This window comes from Colossoma macropomum, unplaced genomic scaffold (genome assembly GCF_904425465.1).
Source record: "Colossoma macropomum unplaced genomic scaffold, Colossoma_macropomum, whole genome shotgun sequence".
Classification (NCBI taxonomy): domain Eukaryota; kingdom Metazoa; phylum Chordata; class Actinopteri; order Characiformes; family Serrasalmidae; genus Colossoma; species Colossoma macropomum.
Window position 1 is genome coordinate 7,462,230 of NW_023494797.1, and position 22,265 is coordinate 7,484,494.

Consider the following 22,265-nt stretch of genomic DNA (forward strand, 5'->3'; position numbering starts at 1 on the left):
GCAAAAGAGCATTATTTTTGGTGCGAGGCATTATAGAAACTACACATGAAATTTTTAGTCTGCACATATTTTAATTATAATGTTTTAATCTGAAAAAAAGAGAAATAAACTACACAAAAACAGCTTTAAGCTTCTCCTTTGACTTTCAAGTTTCAAACCTTTGATTTTTGGGACTGTCCTGCAAAATGCTGGTTGGATGGCCACCATGATCTTTTTTTAGTTCAGCCATTGATCTTCTGGTAGTTCTAATTGTATGTACTTTATTCACTATAATTTCCTAAACATTCACCTCCTTCGTCAGTACTTTCACCTTTGATAGAGAGAATTTCTCATTTTGCTGTCTGCAACTGCTATGACTCTGTTTAACAGCACCTCCTTAATTCAAAATAGCCAGTCTGCAGCTGACGCCATTTAAACGGCAAGTCATAGATCATTCAGAAGACTAGAGCTAGCTGTGCTGAAATTTGAGTGCAAGCTAAAGGTTTGGCGTGCTCTTTAGTAAATTAGACCCTGAATCAGGTAAGCATTCTAAGAATCTGAATTTTAACTCATGACCAAAGAATTCTTACACGATTTTTTTGTCTGTAATAGCGTTATTATGGCAAAAATCGTAATGTGTATTCCTACCTAGGGTTTCACTACTGCAGGGGGCCAGTCCTTTCATATCCATCGTGTTTATATATATTAGGTCTGCAATGACTAATCAACACATTCAGCAAAATATTGTTGACAACGAATCACTTTATTATGACCTGAAAACATCTGAAAACATTTCACTTTAAAGTCATCTAAAAAGACGGTTTCCAGTGTGGTATGTACAAGCTCAGCGGCCAGCATGACTGTTAGGCATGAGTATGAGAGAGAATGTACATTGCATACTAATATCTCATTAAAACCACAGAGGAAAGTAAAGAAACAGTGCCTCACTGTCTGCTTTTCAGCTCATTCTGTTTTAGTTTAGCAGATAAAACAAGCAGTCATGGCTGAAGTCGAGCTGCAGTTTGAAACTGTTGGTCTAAACTGTGCAGCTAAACTACAAGCCTATCAGAGCTGCTTATACACTAATGCACACAGAATAGCTAGATGTTTTTAGTTTTTTTCTTTGGGTTGTAACCTTCCAAACACACAAAAATTGAGCTTTAGGTCAGTGAGACTTTGTAAAATTCCACTTTCAGTACTTGAATGTGGACTGATTAAAAATTGTGCACTTGACTGATCTGATATCACATGCATGGTTTTTGTCATCAAATTTCATTACATTATCGACTACAAAGAAGCTTTTTATTTGTTTTTGCTTTAGCATTTGAGGATAAATACAGAAAAACAGCACGTCATTGACGGCCATGAAAGATCAGTTTGTGCTGAATTAGACCTTAGGTTGTGTTTTATGTTTCTGTTAATTATAAAGGATGAATAATCCTTGCTAAATGGAAATTTTTTGCCAGGCTGTATCTGCAGGTTTTCATTTCCCTAATAATCGATAAATTGAAGTCATAATGGACCATTTAATCAGTTATTAAATTGTAATTTAATGTAAAATATAACAATGTTGTGCGAAGTCTATTGCAAATGAAGTACTTCATGACAAATAATCATTTCCACCTAGTTTGCTACACCAAACACTTAAGATAACTTCAAAAGCACTGGAGTACAGCAGAAAAAACACTGTTGCACATTGTGTATTGGTCCTTCTAACATCACTCTTATAATTCCTTTACTTCGCCCATGTCTATGTTGTTACTGGTCACGGCTACCGTTGAGGTACTGGCAGTAAGTTTGATAATGTGGGCAAAACATACATAAAAACCAAACCAAAACAAAAAAACAAGCAAACTGGCCACGCTACAATGTTGATTCCCGCACTGCACATCTGATGGGTATAAACAACCTCCAAAGCATGGATTAATTTACTCACAAACACACAGAGTGGCCTCTGTTCCCCTATCTGTCACATTCTCTCTTTCTCTCGCTCTCTCTACAATTAGGCTTTTTCATTTGTGAATTCACTGATGGCACGCACACTGTCCAGGCCTAAGGCAGGCTTTGGCAGACAGGGACAGTTTTACTGGCAGGGGCATAAACATGTCCCTCTCAGTGTTTCTCTTGCTTTCTCTTGCTATCTCTGTGCTAACAATCTCACCCCCGCAGCAGACAAATCATGTTTACGACTTATCTGACTGGCAGGAGCTAATTCTGACCTTATTTCTGCTTTGCTTGATCAGCTGCATATGCTTCCCTGTTTATGAGGCGGACTGAGAAACTCAATTAGACAAAATGCAGGTGTTTAACTTCCAAGGCTCACTTATTTTAAAGCAGATGCCTAAGTGGCTGTTAAAGGTTAAGATTTATGGAGAGAGTGCATTCTGGGCTAATATGCTTTAAAGTAATGCATACCTGAAGATATGAAGGGTATGTGACAGTGAATATTTATAGTGAGGTGCGTAGGGGTGATAACAGTAGGAACAAAAACAACCTGATGAAACATTTTCTCCTGGAGGACAGTTACAGGCATGCATTCTCACCTGTAGGATGTTGAAGGCCTTGAAGAGAGCAGGGACAGGTGAGCACCTGCGGGCGTCCACTAGAACAGTCAAACCTAGCGCCCGCACTTCCTTCCTAAAGGACACACACATACAAAATGCCATGTAGGTGAACAGCAGGAATGTAAAGGTGCACAAATCATCCCTCATATTAAGAAATCATGCATAATCGCCTTTCACAAACAGCACAGAACAGTAAATGTCTGATTTCTCATTGTTACAAATTACCAGCAAAACTATCTATAGTAGTTAAAAACAATACATATTTTCTCTGTCATAAGAAAGTCTGGTATCTCTGAGAGGGTGACTTCACATATTGTCAGTTCCACAACAAAATCTCTTATCTCCCATGAAGTAACTTTACAGCTTGGTAGTTTTTAATTTTTTCTCCAGTTAGAGCCTCCTGTCCACACGAAAATGGAGGTTTAGGTCACTGAGACCTAAAAGTCTCAGTGACTTAAGGAGAATAAGAATGAGGAGAATGAAAAAACAGTCTTAACTTTCAATATAAGTTAATGTAAAGCAATTTACTTCCAAGCCAGTTTTGGATCATTTATATAGATCCACTTGTCATGAAATTCTTACACATTGCAAAGGGCAGCTGACATTTTAAGATGAAATGTCAAAAAACATGAAAACGACAAATAAAGAAATAGAAGGTTTTGTTCCAACAGTGATGAGATGTTAATAAGGCTTTATTCCCACATTTCTATTGTAATGTTCACAAAATGTAATGGTTGCTGGCATTTTTAAACGGTAAAGAATGTATGGACTTTTCTATATCAGAGACCTGATACAATATGAAGAGCTCTGTCTATGGTAATACCTAAGAATGGTGTAAAAGTAGACCATGATCCGCACAAGCTCGCCACTGTTGCAGTTTGGGTTCAGCCAAGCCGTGTTTCTTGTTGTCACTGTTACAACTGCATGGCCTGACTTGTCTCGCGTTCCTAGAGACAAAATGAGAACACAGTGATTTAATATCTTTGCAAATGAGGCAAAAGCATCCCTAGCACCTGCATCCCAATCATACTTATTGTAACGTATGTGCCAAGCAATTTGGGAAGTCATGCAGCGGAGGTCTGTAACATCAACAGATAAATCATGAGCCTTCGTCTTACAGACCTCAAGAAAACATGAAAGGATGGTTAAGTGAGAACAAGCCAAATTCATGGTAATACCTGCAATATAGCATATACAGCACTGTGCAAGTCAGAGACCTCCCTTCATTTATTTAACTCTAAGGCAACATGGGCATTAAGTACAAATTATTCATTTTTCAGCACTGGGAAGAAAAGCAGAAAACATATATTCAACAACAAAATAGAAACATCATTTTTTCAAGATTTAGTGTGTGCTTTGTCACACATTTTCCTTTGAGTTTGACCTTATATAAGTGGATTATCTTCGATTATCGTCCTCAGAAATATCTCCTGACAAATTAATAACCTGTAGTTAATGACTAATAATTGCACAGTACGGGACATCTTGTGTGAAGATATAACAACTAGAAGTGGCAGAAAAACTGTACAATGCTGTAGTCTATGGAATGGCTACGGTAAGTAAGCCTCAGCATGACAACAGAAGATAAATGCATATATTTATTTCTCATATAGATAAAAATCTAGTCCCTCACCAGGTAGGCAGAGCACTCCTGAGCTCAAGATGTCAGCATTGATGTTATGGGCTTCAGCGAGAGCAGGCTGGCTCCTAACAGACATTGATGGCACAGGGAGAGGATCCTGGAGCTTTACTGCTGGCGGGTCCTCTGTGTGGATTTCACACAGAGAAGTAATCACGGTAACAGGACACAATGATGGGTTCCCTGCCTGAATGGAGTCTGGGAAATAGAAATTCGTTGAGAAGAACGGAAAAAAAAGATAGACATCATACTCACAAGCACACACTCAAAACAATAGCCTCTTTTCCACTGTACAGCCTAATGGTAACCATACATGCACTGTTTTATTCCACTCTGGACTGAACAGTTACTGGTACATTCCACTCATCCATCATTTATATAGATCCAGTTGTCATGAAATTTTCACACAATGTAAAGGGCAGTTGGCATTTTAAAACTGTCAAAAAATATGAAAATGAAAAAAAAAAGGAGCTAGAAGGTTTAGAAAGTACTAAGCTTGGGTTTTGAAATGATGCTGGATGAGGCGTCATACAAGTGACATAAGTGTAAAATTAAACAGTGAATATATACATTATTTAGCTATCTCAGCTACACTTAGCACAGTTAGCTAACAATGCAGATGAATCCACAGTTTATAATTGTTCCGTGGCAAACTACGTCCTGGCAGATATGCTACACAAATGGTTACTCTCCATGCGGCCCTACTAGGAATGTTAATGATTAATTGTAAACCTACAATTAAGCAACTGTTCGACCAATGTTATGAATTAACAAAACATCAATTTAATTTTACTTAATTTCAAATAAACCTCATATTATTTCTGAATAGGTGGGTTTTCCTTTGAAGTTATTAGCAATAATTTCTGCTACAAAAAATTGGAGCACATAGCTAAAAGCACTGGTGTTCAGGACCACATTTCAAGAGGGCGACAGCATAACTATAACAACGTTATAACTGATAGGACAGAAAACTATTTCGTAAATGTTTTTTGAGAGAAAGTGTGATGCATGGCAGTGTGAGTACATCATATGTGAGTGTGTAAAATTAGAGTGAAGAATGCAATGGACAGCAACAACTTTCGAGAGCTAATAAGGTACAATCAGCCAAAGCTAGACCTGGTCATGACATTTTGTTTTAACTTGGGCTTTAAATGTGTGGTAAAAATAACTTTAAAACTTTAAAATCTAGAACTGTCAGTAGTCCATCATTATACATTCCAGTCACTCTGACAACTCTTCAGTTGTTTAGGCTTTTTTTTAGTTTTTGGTCAGCACTTTAAGTTAAAACAAAACCAGAATATGAAGTAGTGCTTGTTTTATATGGTCTTGGGCCACACTCTCATGCCTGGCCCCATCTATTTGTACTACTTTCTACGGTCCATACAAGAAACACTTTTAAATATCTCTTTTGCGTTAATACAGAATTTAATTGAGGTGTGAACTCAAGTGTGATTATAGTAAGGAATTTTACAAAAGCTTCGACCAAGTCTCAGTGAAATGGATTTAAAAAGTGTAACCATCTTGTAAATTATATTTTGATGGGTCGCATCCCTGACTGTACACTGCTGATTAGCGTTGAATTGCCAACTAATGAATTTCAATTATAGGTCAAAAATTTGCAAAAATCTGCATTGCTAGACCCTACAGTGAAAAAGAAGATTATGTGTTTAATAATAAAACAAAACTAATAAACATCCATTTCATTCATTACAACATCAGGAAGCAGGAAAACAATCAATCCTATCAGCAGAGAGAGTACCATCACAAGTAGATGATCAGCGGTACACTTTCCTCCAGCCTTTTGTTATAAATAGGCTGACTTTAATCACATGGCCAGTGGCTTGTTGAGCTCAGCCTATTGATGGCTGAGCGATTTGTAGCGATTGAACTCTTTTTAGCTCTGATTCTCGAAAGGTCATTAACATTCTCAAATCTCTGGGTCAGGAAGTACAAAGCTATTGAACCTCTAAACTCTCTAGCCTTTTCACATAATAACTGGACAAAGCTGAGCGATCTACATTCCATGGTCAAATTCCCCAACCAACACACACCTTCACAGGGATTGTTAGACCACATGTGATTTTGCAGCAGCGCTTGCCCTGGGTCTCACTCTTGGCTTGCAAATCCACAACATTCCAGGTGTTTTTTGGAGCGTTTGACCACGAGAGGGCTCGGATCCAAGGTCTCTGACAGTGCTGAGGAGCTTGGAGATAATGTTTAGCTGAAGATATGTTGAGTTTGGCTACCGAGAACCGTAAAAACAGAAACACTCATCCCCAGTGCACTGCCACTGCAGAAAACAGCTCAGATCAAAAGCAGATGAGATACAGCCCAGGGAATTGCAAATGCAGCCTCACGCTCGTAAACCACAAGGACAAGGAAAACAGGTATAAACTGTTCAGAGATATAATCTGGCAAAGTTTGCTGTATTTCAGAAAGGGATTAGAGTTGGTATGGCAGAGGTGAGGTCCTGAGGACCGGGTTCCAGAACATAACAGAATGTTATTCTTCACAAAGATAAGGCGGCAGTCAATTTGACAAATCTTTCACTCTTTCTCACTTTCTCTCCCTGGCCCATGCTTTTCCTCTGTCAAAATAGACTCGCTCCAGGAAAGCCAATAATATCAGCAGCTCCAGGCCTTGGCTGGGACCCTCGAGGATTTGAAGTGTTGCAGAGCATGTAAGGATGAGGTTTCGCACTTCTCCCCCTCCAGTCTGGAGGGCAAGTCTGGCCAAAGCCCCTGAGCCACTCTGCTTCTTTCTTTTTTTATTCTCCATCACTTTTTTCTTCCTTGTTTTCGTTCCACCACAGATATGGCTGCTGACATCAGGATAGGCAGTATGGTGGTTTATTTTAGCTGCCCGGCAAATTAATTTATAGCTGTATAATTCTTGCTGTAGACATGCTAACTGCCTGAGAAGTGCACATGCATTTGTTTATGTCTGTAAGATGCACATCACATATCATGCAAAAATTACAGACCACCCTCCATTTATTTAATTTCCAGTCAAAATAGTCCATTAAGTACAAGTTATTCATGTTTCAGCATCAGGAAAAAAAGAAGAAAACATATTTAGTAGAAAAAGCCTCAACAACTAAACATAAGTCCACTCTTTACCTTTATTATAGCTTCCATTCTTTTTTGGGAAACTTGCTTTCAGTTTTCAAAGAATCCACAAGAATATTTTTTTCCAAACCTCCAATATTCAGAGGCATTTTCTGCTTCTCACAATTCAATTCCAAACACATTTAATGATGCTGAGGCCTGGGCTCTGGGGTGGGCAGTCCGTTGTTCTGAGAACACCAGCAGCTTCTTTGATTGATATGCAAACGTTTTTCTTTTTTGTTTATTTCCATTTCACAGTAGCGGCTTCTTGACAGCTACACATGCTTTTTGAGCCATAGGTTTGAGGTGTCTTCTCACAATGGAAGGGTGGACAGTAGCTGTGGATATTTTTTGGATCTGGAGGAAGAGTGGAGCTTGATTTTCTCATGTCTCTCAAAGATGAAAGCTTTAAGTACTGTTTATCTAAATAGTGACAGTTTTGGTGGTCTATCAATTCTTGCTGTTGTTCAGAGTCCCATTTTCACTGTATCTTCAAACAGGTTGTTGGTAACTCCTGTTTCTTTACTTACTGTCTTGTGACTTTCTACTTCTTTATGCAAGTGGATTATCTTAAACATAGTTTCCTCAGAGACTACTTATAAGATAATCCACTTGCATAAATAAACTCGCACAATTTGACATTTTGACTAGAAATTAAATGAAGGGAGGTCTCTGGCTTTCGCACAGTACTGTAGAGAGTTGGACTGTATGCTTCCTCACTGTTGAAAACTATCCATAACTTTATTCATCAAAAAGTGCTACCTGACTTTACTACTTTCTGTGTTCCATCTATGTGCATGCATGTGCTTTAACCATATACTGGCTCTCCAATGTGCATAGCTCATCAGCACTCCTGCACAGGCTGTATAGTCATCATGCTCTCTTAACAGAGAGGGAGATAAATTAGACCTTTAATCTACTTTCCAGAGGTGAGTTGTCTAAAAAACTTGAGCCCCAACTCAAATTCACTGTGCCTCACAAAGAACCGGGTTGCAGGACTCCTCTGTCTTACCTGTTCTTTTTTAAGGTTAAAATGCCCTAAAACTGTCTGCAACATTAGAAGAAATCATTCTTGCTTTTAGAGGAAGCTATCGTGTAAGGCTAGACAACTCAGTCATTGTAGCTCACAGGGATGGACAAGTAACATGCCAAAAAAAGTAAAAGTTGAGTAATAGGTGCCAGCACGGATGTAATTACAGCATCATCCTCATTGTAGCAGAGAAACCCAAACACTGCTTAGTGTGTGTGTAAACCACCCACCTGGATAGAGACAGTGGTATCAATCACAGCGAACAAACTCACAACAAACAAAGACACTGCCACTGTGGCCTTCAAAACAGCAACCCCCACATCCATCCACACCATCTCCCACCTGCAGCAGCCCACCCACTTACCCCCATTCCTGCACAGTACTGTTCACACCTGGACATTGTAAGAGCAGGAGAACAACATCTAACACTCATCCAAACCATTATACAGGTATACTTACAGACATGAGGTGGTAATAATAGTTTGGAGCTGACAGGGGGTATAATTCAGTAGCTGAAATGTAAACAAATTCATTCAGAGATGTCTAATGTGAGAAAGTGAACTGTACCAACTCAAATTTCTTTATAGCGGTGGTGACAAGAACCAGGCATTACAATGTCTACAACACAAATATAGCCATATTATTTACTATCCAACATGATCAGTGAACCTACTTGTGTTCTGAGTGTTTATATGTAATATTCAGAATGGTGAAATTTCTTTGTGTACTATTTTGCATCAGAATGCCCTGCATGTACCTCTTTTCCATGAAAGTACATGTTTTATTACAAAACTTTCATCTCAAAACTATTGTAAAACAATGTTTCAGACAGAAGGGAGGATATTCATTACCATTTCATGCAGTAACTTTCTGTGACAGAGCTTTTAGAGGCAATACAATCTTCAGACATCTGGTTCTTATCACCACCCCATGAACAATTCACCAATTTTTTTTGGAACTGAGTATTTCACATTAAGCCCATTTGAATTACTTTGTTTACATCTTAACCAATTAACTATTACAAATTAGTGTAAAAATCAGTGGAATGGCACAAGTAGTATTCAAATATCTCAACAACAACATATTTGATATTATAATAACTAAAAAAATAAATGCAGAAAGTTTTATGTTTACTTGTTGCATTACAGCTACAGAAAAGTCTTATTTACATTTCCTTTAGACAATTTAAACTGTTTTACTGTTTTAAACCTGCTCTTAGTATGAATTAATATATTCTTTTTTTTGCATTTTACTGTATATTTTTGAGTTTTATCATATGTCCCACCCTAAATAAATAAATAAATAAATAAATAAATAAAAGATCGATTGATGAATGATAGATGATCTGTACCTTATCGTTGAGTTGATTTGGGTCAGTTTATTTAGATCAGCTGATTTAAGCTTACCTTTGCATTTTAGGCACACCTGATTTCACATACTACCAGCTGACATACAGAACATTAAGTTGGAGTGACATCTTTATACTGTACAAAATTTGTCATCTTTTTGTTTGAAATACTTCCATACAGTTCCGCTTAGACGTTGCCATTTTGCTTAACGTCAGAAACAATATAAGCTATAGAATAGTGACCAGATGCCTTAAAAATATCTGGCCAACAAATATCAAGATGAGTATGGATATCTGTATATTCAAATAATCAGGCTCATCCCCAGTAAATACATTTATATTCCCACAAAATAAGGCCATGTAACCTGTTGTTCTAGAAAGTGTCCTTTTTTCCCACTGTCTACACACACTCCATAAATCTGTCTTACTTCGTCCAGAGTCTTGACTGTTTCCAATAGTTTGTCTGCAGACAAACAATCAACAAGGACTCTTAAGCAGACACACCATCACCAGCCAGCCAAAACATGGTCAAATCAAATCTGCCATCAACATCAGCCCAAGGCCATAAATGTTCACAAACACAATTCAATCCCAAATGAAAGATATTAAATTACCAAATACACAAACCAGAGACACAGGGATTGCTGCACATGACCTACTCTTCCCTCCAGCTCTCTCCGTTTCCAGCAGGGCTCTAAAAATCAGCCTTGGCCATTGTTCAGCAGAGTCACAGCTAAAACTGAAAACAAACTGTCTAGAGACCGGAATATGACCTGCAATGAAGCCTGCCCTTGTAAAATGCTCGGACTAAGCAGAAACAGGCCCCCTCGCTCTTCCTCCTTTCAGTGTTTTTTTTCCCCTAATAGGGGATGAATAGAAGGGCAGGTCTCTCAGGCTGTAGCATGGGCCATTTGAGAGCCATTTGTAGGCTGTCAGTAGGCTGCTGCCGGAGATCCCTGTGCAGGGAACAGCTCAGCGCTGAAAAGCTGCCACTCCATGCTGGAGTATCTAAAGCAAACACAACCAGGTGGACATAGTGCTGGAGAAACAGCAACTATATTATGTCAAACAGGCTAAAGCTAACAACACCTGGAAACAGTAGTGACAGTTTGCAAGGTGGCACATGATACATGAATAAAACATTTTTCAAAGTGTCATAAAATGAAGAAATGCAAAGAAAACACAGGGTCAAAATTAAAAAAATAAGTCTGAATTAAAAATTGAGATGAGAGAGTGATGAATAGAAAGATGAAATAAGGATGAGAGGACTGAGGCTAGAGAGGGTGCTGAGAATGAGGAAAAGGAGGTGAAAGACGAAGAGTGGATGCTCCACTATATTGAGTAGAAAAACAGCTGGAAAAGCTGCAGCTTGGTAAGTGGAAAAGGGTCAATAAAAGGGATAAATCCAATGGAAAGTTAACAGGGAAAAAAGAAAAGACTGCAGGGTGACAGGATAAAGACGAATGGGTGGATTTTGGGATGAGAATGGATTCTACCTTGCGGTTGCTGATGAGGATGAAATTCCATGTCTGATTCCAGCTGTGAGGAGCCATTAACACTAACAGAAGATGCAAGCTCATCCACCGTCCTCTTCTCTTCTATTTTTTCCTCCTTTCTTTCCTCCTCCACTCTCTCCTCCTCTGGCTGAACCACAGTAGGAGTGTTCTCTCCTTCCTCCACCGGTGTATCCAGAGTGTATGTGTCCGCTTGGACTGGGGGCGTGCCTCCATTTGTGGTTGGCACATCTGAGACTTGACAGATTGGCTCTGTTTTGATCTCAGAAACATCAGTTTCCTCACTTTCAATAGTACCACCCTGCTCAACTCTCTTGGAGCTAAGTGGTGCACTTTCTACTTCCTCAGCCTTCTCTGTTTCAACCCCTTTCTCCTCCTCTACCTTCTGCATTCCCTCCTTCTCTTCTCTTCTCTCCTCTGTTTGTTCTGTCTCCTGAACTGGAGTGGTGCCAGATTTGGGTGTGGAATCCACCAAACCTGTCTGAGGAGTCTCTCCTTTGTCTCCTCCATCAACCGCCACTCTGTTTTTGTCCTCCTCACCTTTGCACCCTCTCTCCATCTCTTCTCCTGCAACTCCTGTCTCACTCACCTCCTCATATAGTGTCTCACCCTTTCGTTCCTTCTCTTTGGAGCTTACTTCCTCTACCTTTACCTCCTTCTCAGTTTCTGTATGTGCATCTCCCTCACTCTCTTTCTCCTCACATGACTCTGTCCTCTCTTGACCTGGTCCGGTAGTTGTAACTTGACTCTCCTCAGGCTCTGGAGGGACAAAGGCACAGTCTACCTGCAGCCCCATGGGGCCTGCTGACCCAGGCCTGCCCTTTTCAACATTACAGAAGCTGGGGCTGCTTTCGCTACCACATGGATCATTCTTAGAGGCTATGGGCTGACCGACTGGCCTGTCTACTGGATCTTCCTGTTCAGACTCAGCTTGTGCTTCTATATCTGTGCTATTCTGAACCTCACTGGCGTCTGCCTGTACCTCTGTCTGTTCCTCAACAGACTTAGCAACTTCTATAAGCTCTGGTATGCTAATGTGTTGAGCATCCCTCATGCTACTGTCCATTTCAATCTCACTTTCAACTCTCTGCTCACCTCCAGAAGTCTTTTCTAAGTATGTGGTAATGCTATTTTTTGTAGGCTGGTCTTGGTTAGTGTTTTCTGGCTCTTGAACACTAGTTACTGGACAATGATGGATGCCATTTAACGTTTCAGTGTCTGAACTTGATATGTTATTCATTTTTGAGTCACAAAGTGCTGTGTTGCTGCAGTCCGTGCTTTCAGGCACACATTCTCTGTCAGATTCATGCTCAGGCATACTGTTGGAGGGAGCTGTACATGTACCTGTAGCACAGATGGCTTCGCATTGGTTCACCTGCTGCTGCTGGTTGTGCAGATCTGCTGGAGTGGTGCAGGTTATTTGAGGCTGAAATGGGTCACTCAGGTTCTCCTCAATCAGCATGGCACACACCATGCTTTGAGAGCAAAAGGTGTTTTTTATAGGGTTCTGAGAGGGATTAGCATTTTGTTGCATTAGTGAAGGTCCTGGAGTCTGTGGCTTGTGCAGGTTTCTGTAGTTCATGCTTATGGACTGGGTCAAAGAGCCTTTCTGTGGCGAAAAGCGAGGCAGCTCAATTTCCGTCAGCTCCACATATTCGCCCTCCGAATCGTCAGCAGCACTGCTCGAACTCCTCCCGCTGCTGACCTTACTGGACTGTTCTTTCAAAGCAGGGAGGAGCTTAACTCCCTTACTCTGATTCTCTCTGTCTTCTGACTGGCCCATGGAAGTGTCAATCAAAATCCCATGTCCCGACTCGAAGATAGTGGAGCTATCTTCATGCTCTGTATCAGAGTCTTCTCCCCTACCGTCAATGCCCTTCAGCCTTCCATTCCCCAACACCGCCTGGGTCACTTTTGGGGGTTTGCTAATGAACTCTGGTTGCACAACATCCTCCCAGGGGACCCTGAAAATATTGTTATCCGCAGAGAGGAGGCAGTGTTCCAGTGCAGCTCGGCCATCATCACCCCTCTCCCGGTTAATGGAGTCCAGCCAAGCCATGCTAAAGAGGGAGGTGTAGGCTAGCTCCGGAACCTCCAGCTCCTCCACATGCTGCCCATTCGCCGACAGGCAGTTGAGAGTGATGCGCGGAGGACGTCTGGTCGACGCCGCCACCTGCAGGTAGAAGTCTTCGGGCCTTAAGACACGGCTGTCCAGAGAGGACAGCTGGATTATGACCTTCTCATGGACACAAAGCGGCCAGCCCTCGTGGCGGAACAGGAAACCACAATATGGGAACTGCAGAGAGAGAAAGAGAAAGTTATAAAATTGAGTCTGATTAAACTAATTTTAATGATAGATGAGTGAATACAAGCAACAAAGACAAGGATAATGTCACTTCAAGAAGACAACTCAACGTAATGGGTCCGAAAGGATGTGTAGCTGTCAAGAAGCTGTTACTGAGAAAAGGAAATAGACAAAAAAGAATATAATTTACAAATCAAAGAAAGTAGCTGCTGGTGAATCAGAGCATTAAACTGTTCACCCAAGAGCCCAGACCCCAACAACACTGAATGTGTTTGGGATTACTCAGATCACAAGAAGCAGAAAATGCAACTAAAATCCAAGAGTGAATGTTGGAGGTGTTCAAAAACAACCCTGGATAGTCCTTTAAAATACCAAAAGTAAGTAACCCGAAAAGAATGTAAGCCCCAATAAAAGCTAAGGGTGGACATGAGCTGTTTCATCTTGTCTCATGACAGGGTCGGACAGTGCAGAGGAAGAATGGACAATGAAATCCTTCATGCCAAAAACTGTTCCAAAAAGAGACTTTCTCTCTGACTCTACATACATACAAATGAATGAATTCTGCATAAAACTCTCACTGTCCATTTACGAAAAACAGGAATGACACAAGGCTAGAAACTAGAGGCTAGAATCCCAAAGAACTGCCTTAAAAGGTCCATAAGTGCAGTATAGTTAACTCTATTTCTTTCTATAGACTGTGACAGTGTGCCACCAGTACACTTAGCTGCTCTGTAATGTGATGCAAATGGCCCCAGATATGCCAGCGATGGATCGAATATTCTCCTGGAATCTGACTCTGGGGCAGCCAAAAATGACCCAAGGTTCCCTTTCAAAGCGAAGGCTTGAGGAGTCTGGAGAGGATGTAGGGTAGCGTGTCGCTGGCGGAGGCCATGAGGGGGGTGAAAAGGCTTTTTATTCACAGAGCAGTATTCCTGCTCAGTCTGCTGGTTCCCATTATGATATCCTTATGTGCCTTCATAAGGGCCCCTAAATGGCGACCCCTGTGTGCTGCACATGGTGGAGAGATCATGAGGCACCCCACTGACCCCAGGTGCAACAAGGAGGAGATTTTCCCACACAGTCCAAGAGACAGGATATGTACACACAGAGAATGGACAGATAGAAACATTGCAACATACACAAATATATGTTAGACATAGAAAGTGCAAGGAATAACCAGGGTCAAAGGGCAACAATGCACCATGTTCAACATTTCCCTTTGATACAGAAGGATGGGGGCAAAAAATGTCTCCAAAAAAACTTGTTTTAAAAAGAATAAACATTATGAACAAATTCCATACAGTTGTGTGCAAAAGCTTGAACATTCCTAGTCTATAACTATACAAAACATAAAATATAAAATGTACCATAACTTATGCATAGGCAAAATTTTATGTTTTACTTTTCTCAATATGTCAAATTCAGCAAATAAACAGTAATCACCCATTAACATGTGCAGAAGTGTGTTCTCTGAAAAGGATTTGTTAACTTATTTTCACTGACAAAATCAACAAAGAGCAGCCAAATTTTTTTCATATTACTGTATATTAGAGATGTCACGATACCACCTTTTCTTTTCCAATACTAATACTGATACTGAAGCCTTCAGCATTGACTGATACTAGTTCAACATTTTTTCTTTAAAAACTTCCGTTCCGGAATGTCCTACCCAATACCAATGTCCATCGATACTGATATGCCATCTCCAATAAATGCAATTATTCAGAGTAAACATTTCATTTTGAATTTCTCACAAGACGTGCCCCCATTTCTGTTTAAAATGAGGACAAAAAATGACCCTAAAAATGCAATATTTCCATGGACACAGAGATGTCTCCTTTCTCTAGTGAAAAAAACAATAATTATCAAACAAAAATGCCAAAATAAATACATTTGTATGAAGTTTCCTAGGAAATAGGACTGTGTAATATATCATTTGTTAATGATTATTTGTTAATGATATTAGCCTTTTCAATACTGACACTGCAAAATCCATTAATATGCAAATAAGCCCTGTAACCAATCACAATATATTTTTAATGTACGCTATAAGCATCTTGACCAACCACAGTTTCAGATGCGTGTTTCTGTGGGCGTTTTAATGAATCACAGAATTCATCTTTTCAAACTACAGTCAATTATATGTTGGTCAAAATGACGCTGGCCAGGACATTACTGATTCACCATTGAAGTTTTAATATAATACAAGGCATATCGCAATCGTCCATAACATTCAGCCCTGCTTGGATCTAGTATTAACACTGAGCAGTAGCAGGGACTGAGACAGACACACACATGCCCGCACACACACACACATAAAAGCATGGGAGAGACTATAAACAAACCAGTGTCAAGCAGCTTCCGTTTTAAAGGTCACCTTTCAGCCTTGTCACCAGAATGACCCTCTCTTCCCCCACAGGTGTGTGTTTCTGAGTATGTATGTATGTATGCGTGTGTGTGTGTGTGCGCGTGTGTGTGTGTGTGAGGGAGAAGCAAAAGAGATTAGAAACAAAGCTGTGGTCACTGCGCTATCGGAGCAATCAGGGGTCAGGGGTTGGTCTCTTTCACTGCTTCAATGGCCAAAGCAACACAGAGGCACTCTACATTCAAAGCTTTCCTGCTGTCTTTAATGATCTATTTATCTTTTTGTCTCTGTTTTCAGAGCAAGGGTGTCACTAATGCTAGCATTTACAAGTTTGGAATCATTGTTTTCAATAATATTAAACCAATTTGGTTGCAGACAAGTACATAAAATTATTTGATTTAATTAATTGATGCTAGAAAATAAATATTTCTTGTGTCCACAGTGATAAACAGAGTTGTAAAATGGCTAAGAAATCTGCATCACATTGAGAATTATGTTATGATGAAATTAATCTTAGACTTCATCATATCTCAAAAATGGAGCTCAGAATTAAAGGCAGATAACTTGACAAAACATTTAGTGTAAAGGGCCCATATCTGACACTTTTCTTTTTACATATATATGGATGGTGGATCATTCTCAGCACTGCAGTAACACTGACGTGGTGGTGGTGTGTTAGTGTGTGTTGCGCTGGTCTGAGTGGATCAGACATGGCAGTGCTGCTGGAGTTTTTAAACACCTCAGTGTCACTGCTGTACTGAGAATAGTCCACCAACCAAAAATATCCAGCCAACAGCGTCCTGTGGGCAGCGTCCTGTGACCACTGATGAAGGACTAGAGGATGACCAACACAAACTGTGCAGCAGCAGATGGGCTATCGTCTCTGACTTTACATCTACAAGGTGGACTGACAAGGTAGGAGTGTCTAATAGAGTGGACAGTGAGTGGACACAGTGTTTGAAAACTCCAGCAGCACTGCTGTGTCTGATCCACTCGTGCCAGCGCAACACACACTAACACACTACCACCACATTAGTGTTACTTCAGTGCTGAGAATGATCCACCACCCAGATTCCTGCTCTGTACTGAAGAACAGGGTAAAAGGGGGCTAACAAAGTATGCAGAGAAACAGATGGACTACAGTCTGTAATTGTAATTAACTACATAGTACATCTATATAGTAAGTGGAGCTGATAAAATGGACAATGAGCGTAGAAACAAGGAGGTGGTCATAATGTTATGCCTGATCGGTGTACATATTTTATATAAATTATTATTGTTTATAAATTAAAAAGTATTTACAAGGCACACAATTTCAAACATTTGAACACTAGTGTTAGCCATCCAGCACTTACATCTAACACAAATTTATCTGAATACTTACATAATAAAACAAATATTTTATTGACAATAACAAAATGATAAAATACATTAGGTTATTTTCATTTGAAAAAATGACAAAGTGGCAGGTGGGCGGGGAATGAGGTCTCTACAGTTCTTTCATTACCTGTACTCTTTAGGGCAAAGGCTCTACAGTTTTGACAGAAAATGCATAGCTTTTAACCATTAAATGCCTGTTAATAGTGGTGATTTTCCTGTCAAAAGTGCAGAGAATGGAACGCAGGCAATGAAAAGCAAAAAGTCACAGTCTCTCTCTCTCTCCCTCTCTCATTTGAAAGAGCACATCATGGTTAAAGAAGCTATTACTGTAAGTGCGCGTGGATTAGCTGTTTAGACAGTGAAGAGGGTGTTGCAGGTTCTACTTTGTGTATGCGTGTGTGTATGCAAGATGACAACAGCACTCAGACATGCACAGAAAGGCTTCCTTCCTTTAAGGACGCTACCCGTTAGAGTCAGCACTGGCTTTGTCGAGCACTAAAACTGTGCTATCCCTGTGCAGGGTTTTTTGGTCTGGTCTGCAAATGGGCAGGAACACACACAAGCACATTTTACACTAGTTTCAGTATACACAGTCACATCACGTATTACTTCTTCTGGCAACTGCAAACAAGTCGCAAGAGACAAAATGAGTTTTGAGGTTTCCCCCAAAACTAACTTATTTATTTTATATTGTATTATTTTTACCATTAACAATAGCAAATATAAAATGTCAAGGTTTCTGAATGGCCTTGTTTATATGCGAATGGTTCAATAAGGCAAAAATTTAGAAAAATCACTGCCCTATGAAAATCTGAGAAAAGTATGATTTTTAAAATAAGTGCTTGCAATAAACTATTTAAGAAGAAACATGCATCTCTGTGTGAAATATATAAACCAATCCAATGCCTTGTGAAGCGGAACTCAAAGTAGGGGGTGATGGTGGGCTTGTCAACATTGTCCCAAGGACAATATGACTGTCATTAGCCCCATGAGTAATGTAAATTGCCACCGCTGAATCCCCAGAAAAATCAAATTAAGCATGCAGATGTCTGTCACATGTGCCATTTCTGTGCTGTGACCTGTGTATGCAGCTGGAATCCTCTTTTTAAAAATGAGCTTGCTCCTCTGTTACAGACAGTAATGGAAAGATAGCCAAAAGTATCAATTTTTTAGTTTTAAACATCAAATTGTAAACAGTTGGCTAAGTCTGGTAAACTAAACTTCTCTTGAGTTAATGACTTCAAACAAAGTATCTGAAGTGGTTTCACTGAGTAGATCTTGTACATCAAGCACACCTCTGACTCAACTAAACTGAGAAGCGTTTCGAATAATAAATGTGAGCAAACGACAGCATTTCGCTAGTTAGCTTGCTTCGCCTGTGTTATTGATTATACTCCGGATATTAACAGAGCATGTTTTTAAGTGATTAGGGAGCGAGATTTAGAGGGGCATACCCTTACTTGCAGCGGATTTGGCCGCAATCCAGGGCCAAAAGTTTAACAGTTTGTCCCCAGACATGTATTCTCGGTACAAGATCAAGTCTATGCAGTTTATGCAGTTACTTGATTTTAATTGTTGTTTACAGTTTTTTCACGACCTATGCAGTTAATTCAGTATCCTACAAGTACTGATGATAAACACAATATACCCAGAAAAGTGTCATGTGAAGTTATTTATTATGATAACATCAAAAAATATTGTTGTCATATTGCCCACCCCTAACTACACAGACAGAATATGTGCCTGTGTTCAAAACAGCTGCTAAGTAAAGTCTCTAGGTCAAGTGGGTGGTATATATAGCTTACAGCCACACGGGTTGCCAAAACAGGGGGAACAGTAAATGAAATCAAGCCTGAAGCATGCGTGCATGTGCGATACAGGCATGATAGAGAGGGACAGCGGGGAGAGGGAGGGACAGCAGGGGAGAGGGAGAGAGAGAGGGAGAGACAGAGTGAGTGTGTTCTGGCTGGGAAAAACCCCTAAGCTTTGAATCAATGATAGGGCTTCTGAAGCTGCTTCTCAAATAACCAAAACAAGCAGCGCTAACAAAAACATTTGAACTTGGTGGCAGCCCAAGTCTTTTGTCTGAGGTGTGTGCGCATGTGTGTGTCCGACTGCGCCGACATGGTGACTAATAGTGAGTGGAGGGAGAGCGGCTCATCTAACCAAACATGACACACCACAGCGCTATCTCAGGCATGACACTACACGACTAGAAAGAGAGCGATAGTGTGGCTTTACCGTGACTGAAAAAAGATAACAAGCTACAGAGAACAAAAGGAGAAAAAGGAAAAAATGACGATGAGTAAGTGTAAAGAAATTCACTGGAACCACAGTGCGTCATGCACAGAACGCGAAAAGCTAGCATCTAAAATGAAAGACTTCACAAAGAATAAACAGGAAGAGAGAAGAAAGGAAAAGCTCACTTACACATGCGTCCTGCTGGATGCTCTGAAGGATGTGCTTGGCGGGCACCAAGAAGTCGATGAGGTAGCGCAAGCCGTCTCCACGGTACAGCGACTCCACCACATCCAGGACCTGACAGAGCACAGTGGCCCCAGTGGCCTCAAACGGTGGGTAGAGGGCTGCAAGGGTGCTCTGGATGCAGCTGTCCAGAGATTCAGAGTCCTGCAGACATACAAACAGAGAGAGGGAGCACACCTGTTAACTACAGACAGCACAATAACACTTTTTCTTTTTCATACCACTAGGCCTACTTCGTGTTTCAGGTTTGTCTCACATCAATGAAGTGCTTCTTCTTCTCTGCTTTGAACACACTGTGACTTAAATCGTTAAGTGTGTTACAGCCAAGCATTCAACACTTTTTGTGCAACTAGTTTATCAAAAGGTTGTTTTCATAAACAATTTGATGGCTAGCTAAAATTCAGAAACGCTGGCATTGTAGATGTCCAGTTGGTTTGTGTGTCTCATTGCCACAAGTTGTGAATAATGTCTCCATATGTCACCTCAACAACAGTGAACAGTGAACAGTGAGTCATAATAGAAGCAAAGAGGTAAAATAGCCATAACAAAAAAAAATCATAATTTGATCAGGCTTAATATAGCAGATACCAACTCAATAAAACACCCCTTTATCAGCTCCATTACAGACCTTTCACAACAAACTGGAACACCCCAAACGACAATATCAGTGAGAAAAAGAAGAATCAGAACAGCCCCATTGGCAACCAAAACACTACAGCTGTGGCCATGCAAAAGGGCACATCTGTACAAACAGACACATGCATCTGTATATACAAATATGGATATACAGAAAGTATAAACACATTCAAACAGCAGAGCCACAGTGGTGCTGCAGATGGAGTGGTCTGCAGCACTTGTCATTAGGCTCTTTTCCTCTCTGGAGCTGAGGACAGTGCAGGAGCCCTCGTTGGAACCTGACTCCAGAGTCCCCAGAGAGCCAAGGGCCAAAATCTGCTAAAAATATCAGCCACCACCAGCCACTCATTAAGGCAAAGGCCTCAGAGGCTACCGCCTGCACCTCTGCAACACTTCATAAAACTGCCTCTATTATAAAGGGCATTAAAACTGCCCACCTTTATGATAGCTCCAAATCTGACGTTTGCTGAAAAGGCTAATTTACACTGTTTCCCCAGAGGAAAATTCTGAGAACTCAAGAATTGCAAGTATTACAGTGTTACTCTTGCTTCATTGTTAAGTTTTGCTTGGAAACAAAAGGGTCAAATTCTTAAAACGTCCAGCAGAAAACTGGCCAATCAGGAATCGTCTTTCTCCATGGAATCTAGGTAGATATCTAAGCAAGCTCTCCTATTGGTTAGGATTTAAAGTTGAACAGAAGGCCTAACACATTAGATTAACCATCAGCATAGTTACAAAATGACAAAGAAATCAACAACTGGGACCGATTTCATTAGGAAAAAAATGTCACTCTCAGACTCCTGGAAGTCCTAGATACATCACTGTGAATATAAGTAGCAGCCTATTCCAAGGGTTGTTAGAAATGGAAAACAGCGGTGGCAGCTCTATGCCTGGCTTGCTACATGCTAATACGTCTGTCACAAGCTTCAAGTAGAACACCGAATGACTTTTAGAAGCTTCAAATATCTGTGTTTAATTTTGAACGGCCAAAAATATATTCATTTGAATTGGCATTGGCTTAGCACTCACAAACTACTAGAATCCTTTAGGGGCACTAGCAGATGTTAGCATTATTGTAGCTCATGTTTTGCCTCATGTTTTGACTGAGTTTTGACACTAATATCCTGAATTGAAGAACTAGCTCTAATAATTACAGGTTGCCATTGAATTTCTCCCTTAGCCCAAATGTCAATCAGCCTAGGCATGGTTTAGTGTTTGCTTCAGTGATTTCTAGAGCTATAAGGCTAATGCAGCTAACAAGTCCTTGCATTGGTGGTTCAGTGGTAGAATTCTCGCCTGCCCAGAGACCCAGGTCCGATTCCCGGTCAATGCAAGCGCACAGTGATCTGTGGGCAGTCGTGGGCTGGAAGTTAGGGAACCAGCCTTGTGACTGGAAGGTTGCTGGTTCGATCCCCTCAGTACGTGACTGAAGTGCCCTTGAGCAAGGCACCTAACCCCCAGCTGCTCCCCAGGTGCCATGGATAGGGCTGCCCACCGCTCTGGGCAAGTGTGCTCACTGCCCCCTAGTATGTGTGTTCACCTCTGTGCATGTATGTGGGTGTTTCACTGCATGGATGGGTTAAATGTGGAGGTCTAATTCCTCTGTGTGCAAACACAGTTGGCCAATGGTTCTGAATTCAATCAATCAAGTAATGGAAGCTTACAGCCCACCAATTAGCACTGCGCAAACAGTATGCCTAAATTCTCATATACTTCTTTTAGTGTCAAACTCATACGTAATTTCAAAGAGACTTTGTGTTTTTTGACACTGTATGAATTATCTATACAATGAACAAAGAAAGAGAAAATCTGAGCTTCAAGATGGCTGCAACTACTGTAGCTATTCATTGATCTTGTTACTGAAGCTTGTGTCTGATTCACTGTAACATACCAACAGTAAACTAAATCTAAAGT

The 22,265-nt window shown here is 40.5% G+C and overlaps 1 protein-coding gene across 2 annotated transcripts in view; it reads right to left on the reverse strand.

The window, feature by feature from the left end:
- Positions 1–22,265, reverse strand: part of plekhg4 (pleckstrin homology domain containing, family G (with RhoGef domain) member 4) — a 93,011-nt gene that overhangs the window by 50,265 nt on the left and 20,481 nt on the right. The window contains exons 2-6 of one of the 2 annotated variants that reach the window (XM_036584168.1): positions 19,662–19,859; positions 12,526–13,477; positions 4,177–4,380; positions 3,367–3,490; positions 2,523–2,616 (exon numbers count right to left, since the gene is read on the reverse strand). In XM_036584168.1, coding sequence (XP_036440061.1) covers positions 2,523–2,616; positions 3,367–3,490; positions 4,177–4,380; positions 12,526–13,477; positions 19,662–19,859 — 1,572 coding nt within the window. The other variant, XM_036584167.1, reaches the window with a different exon arrangement.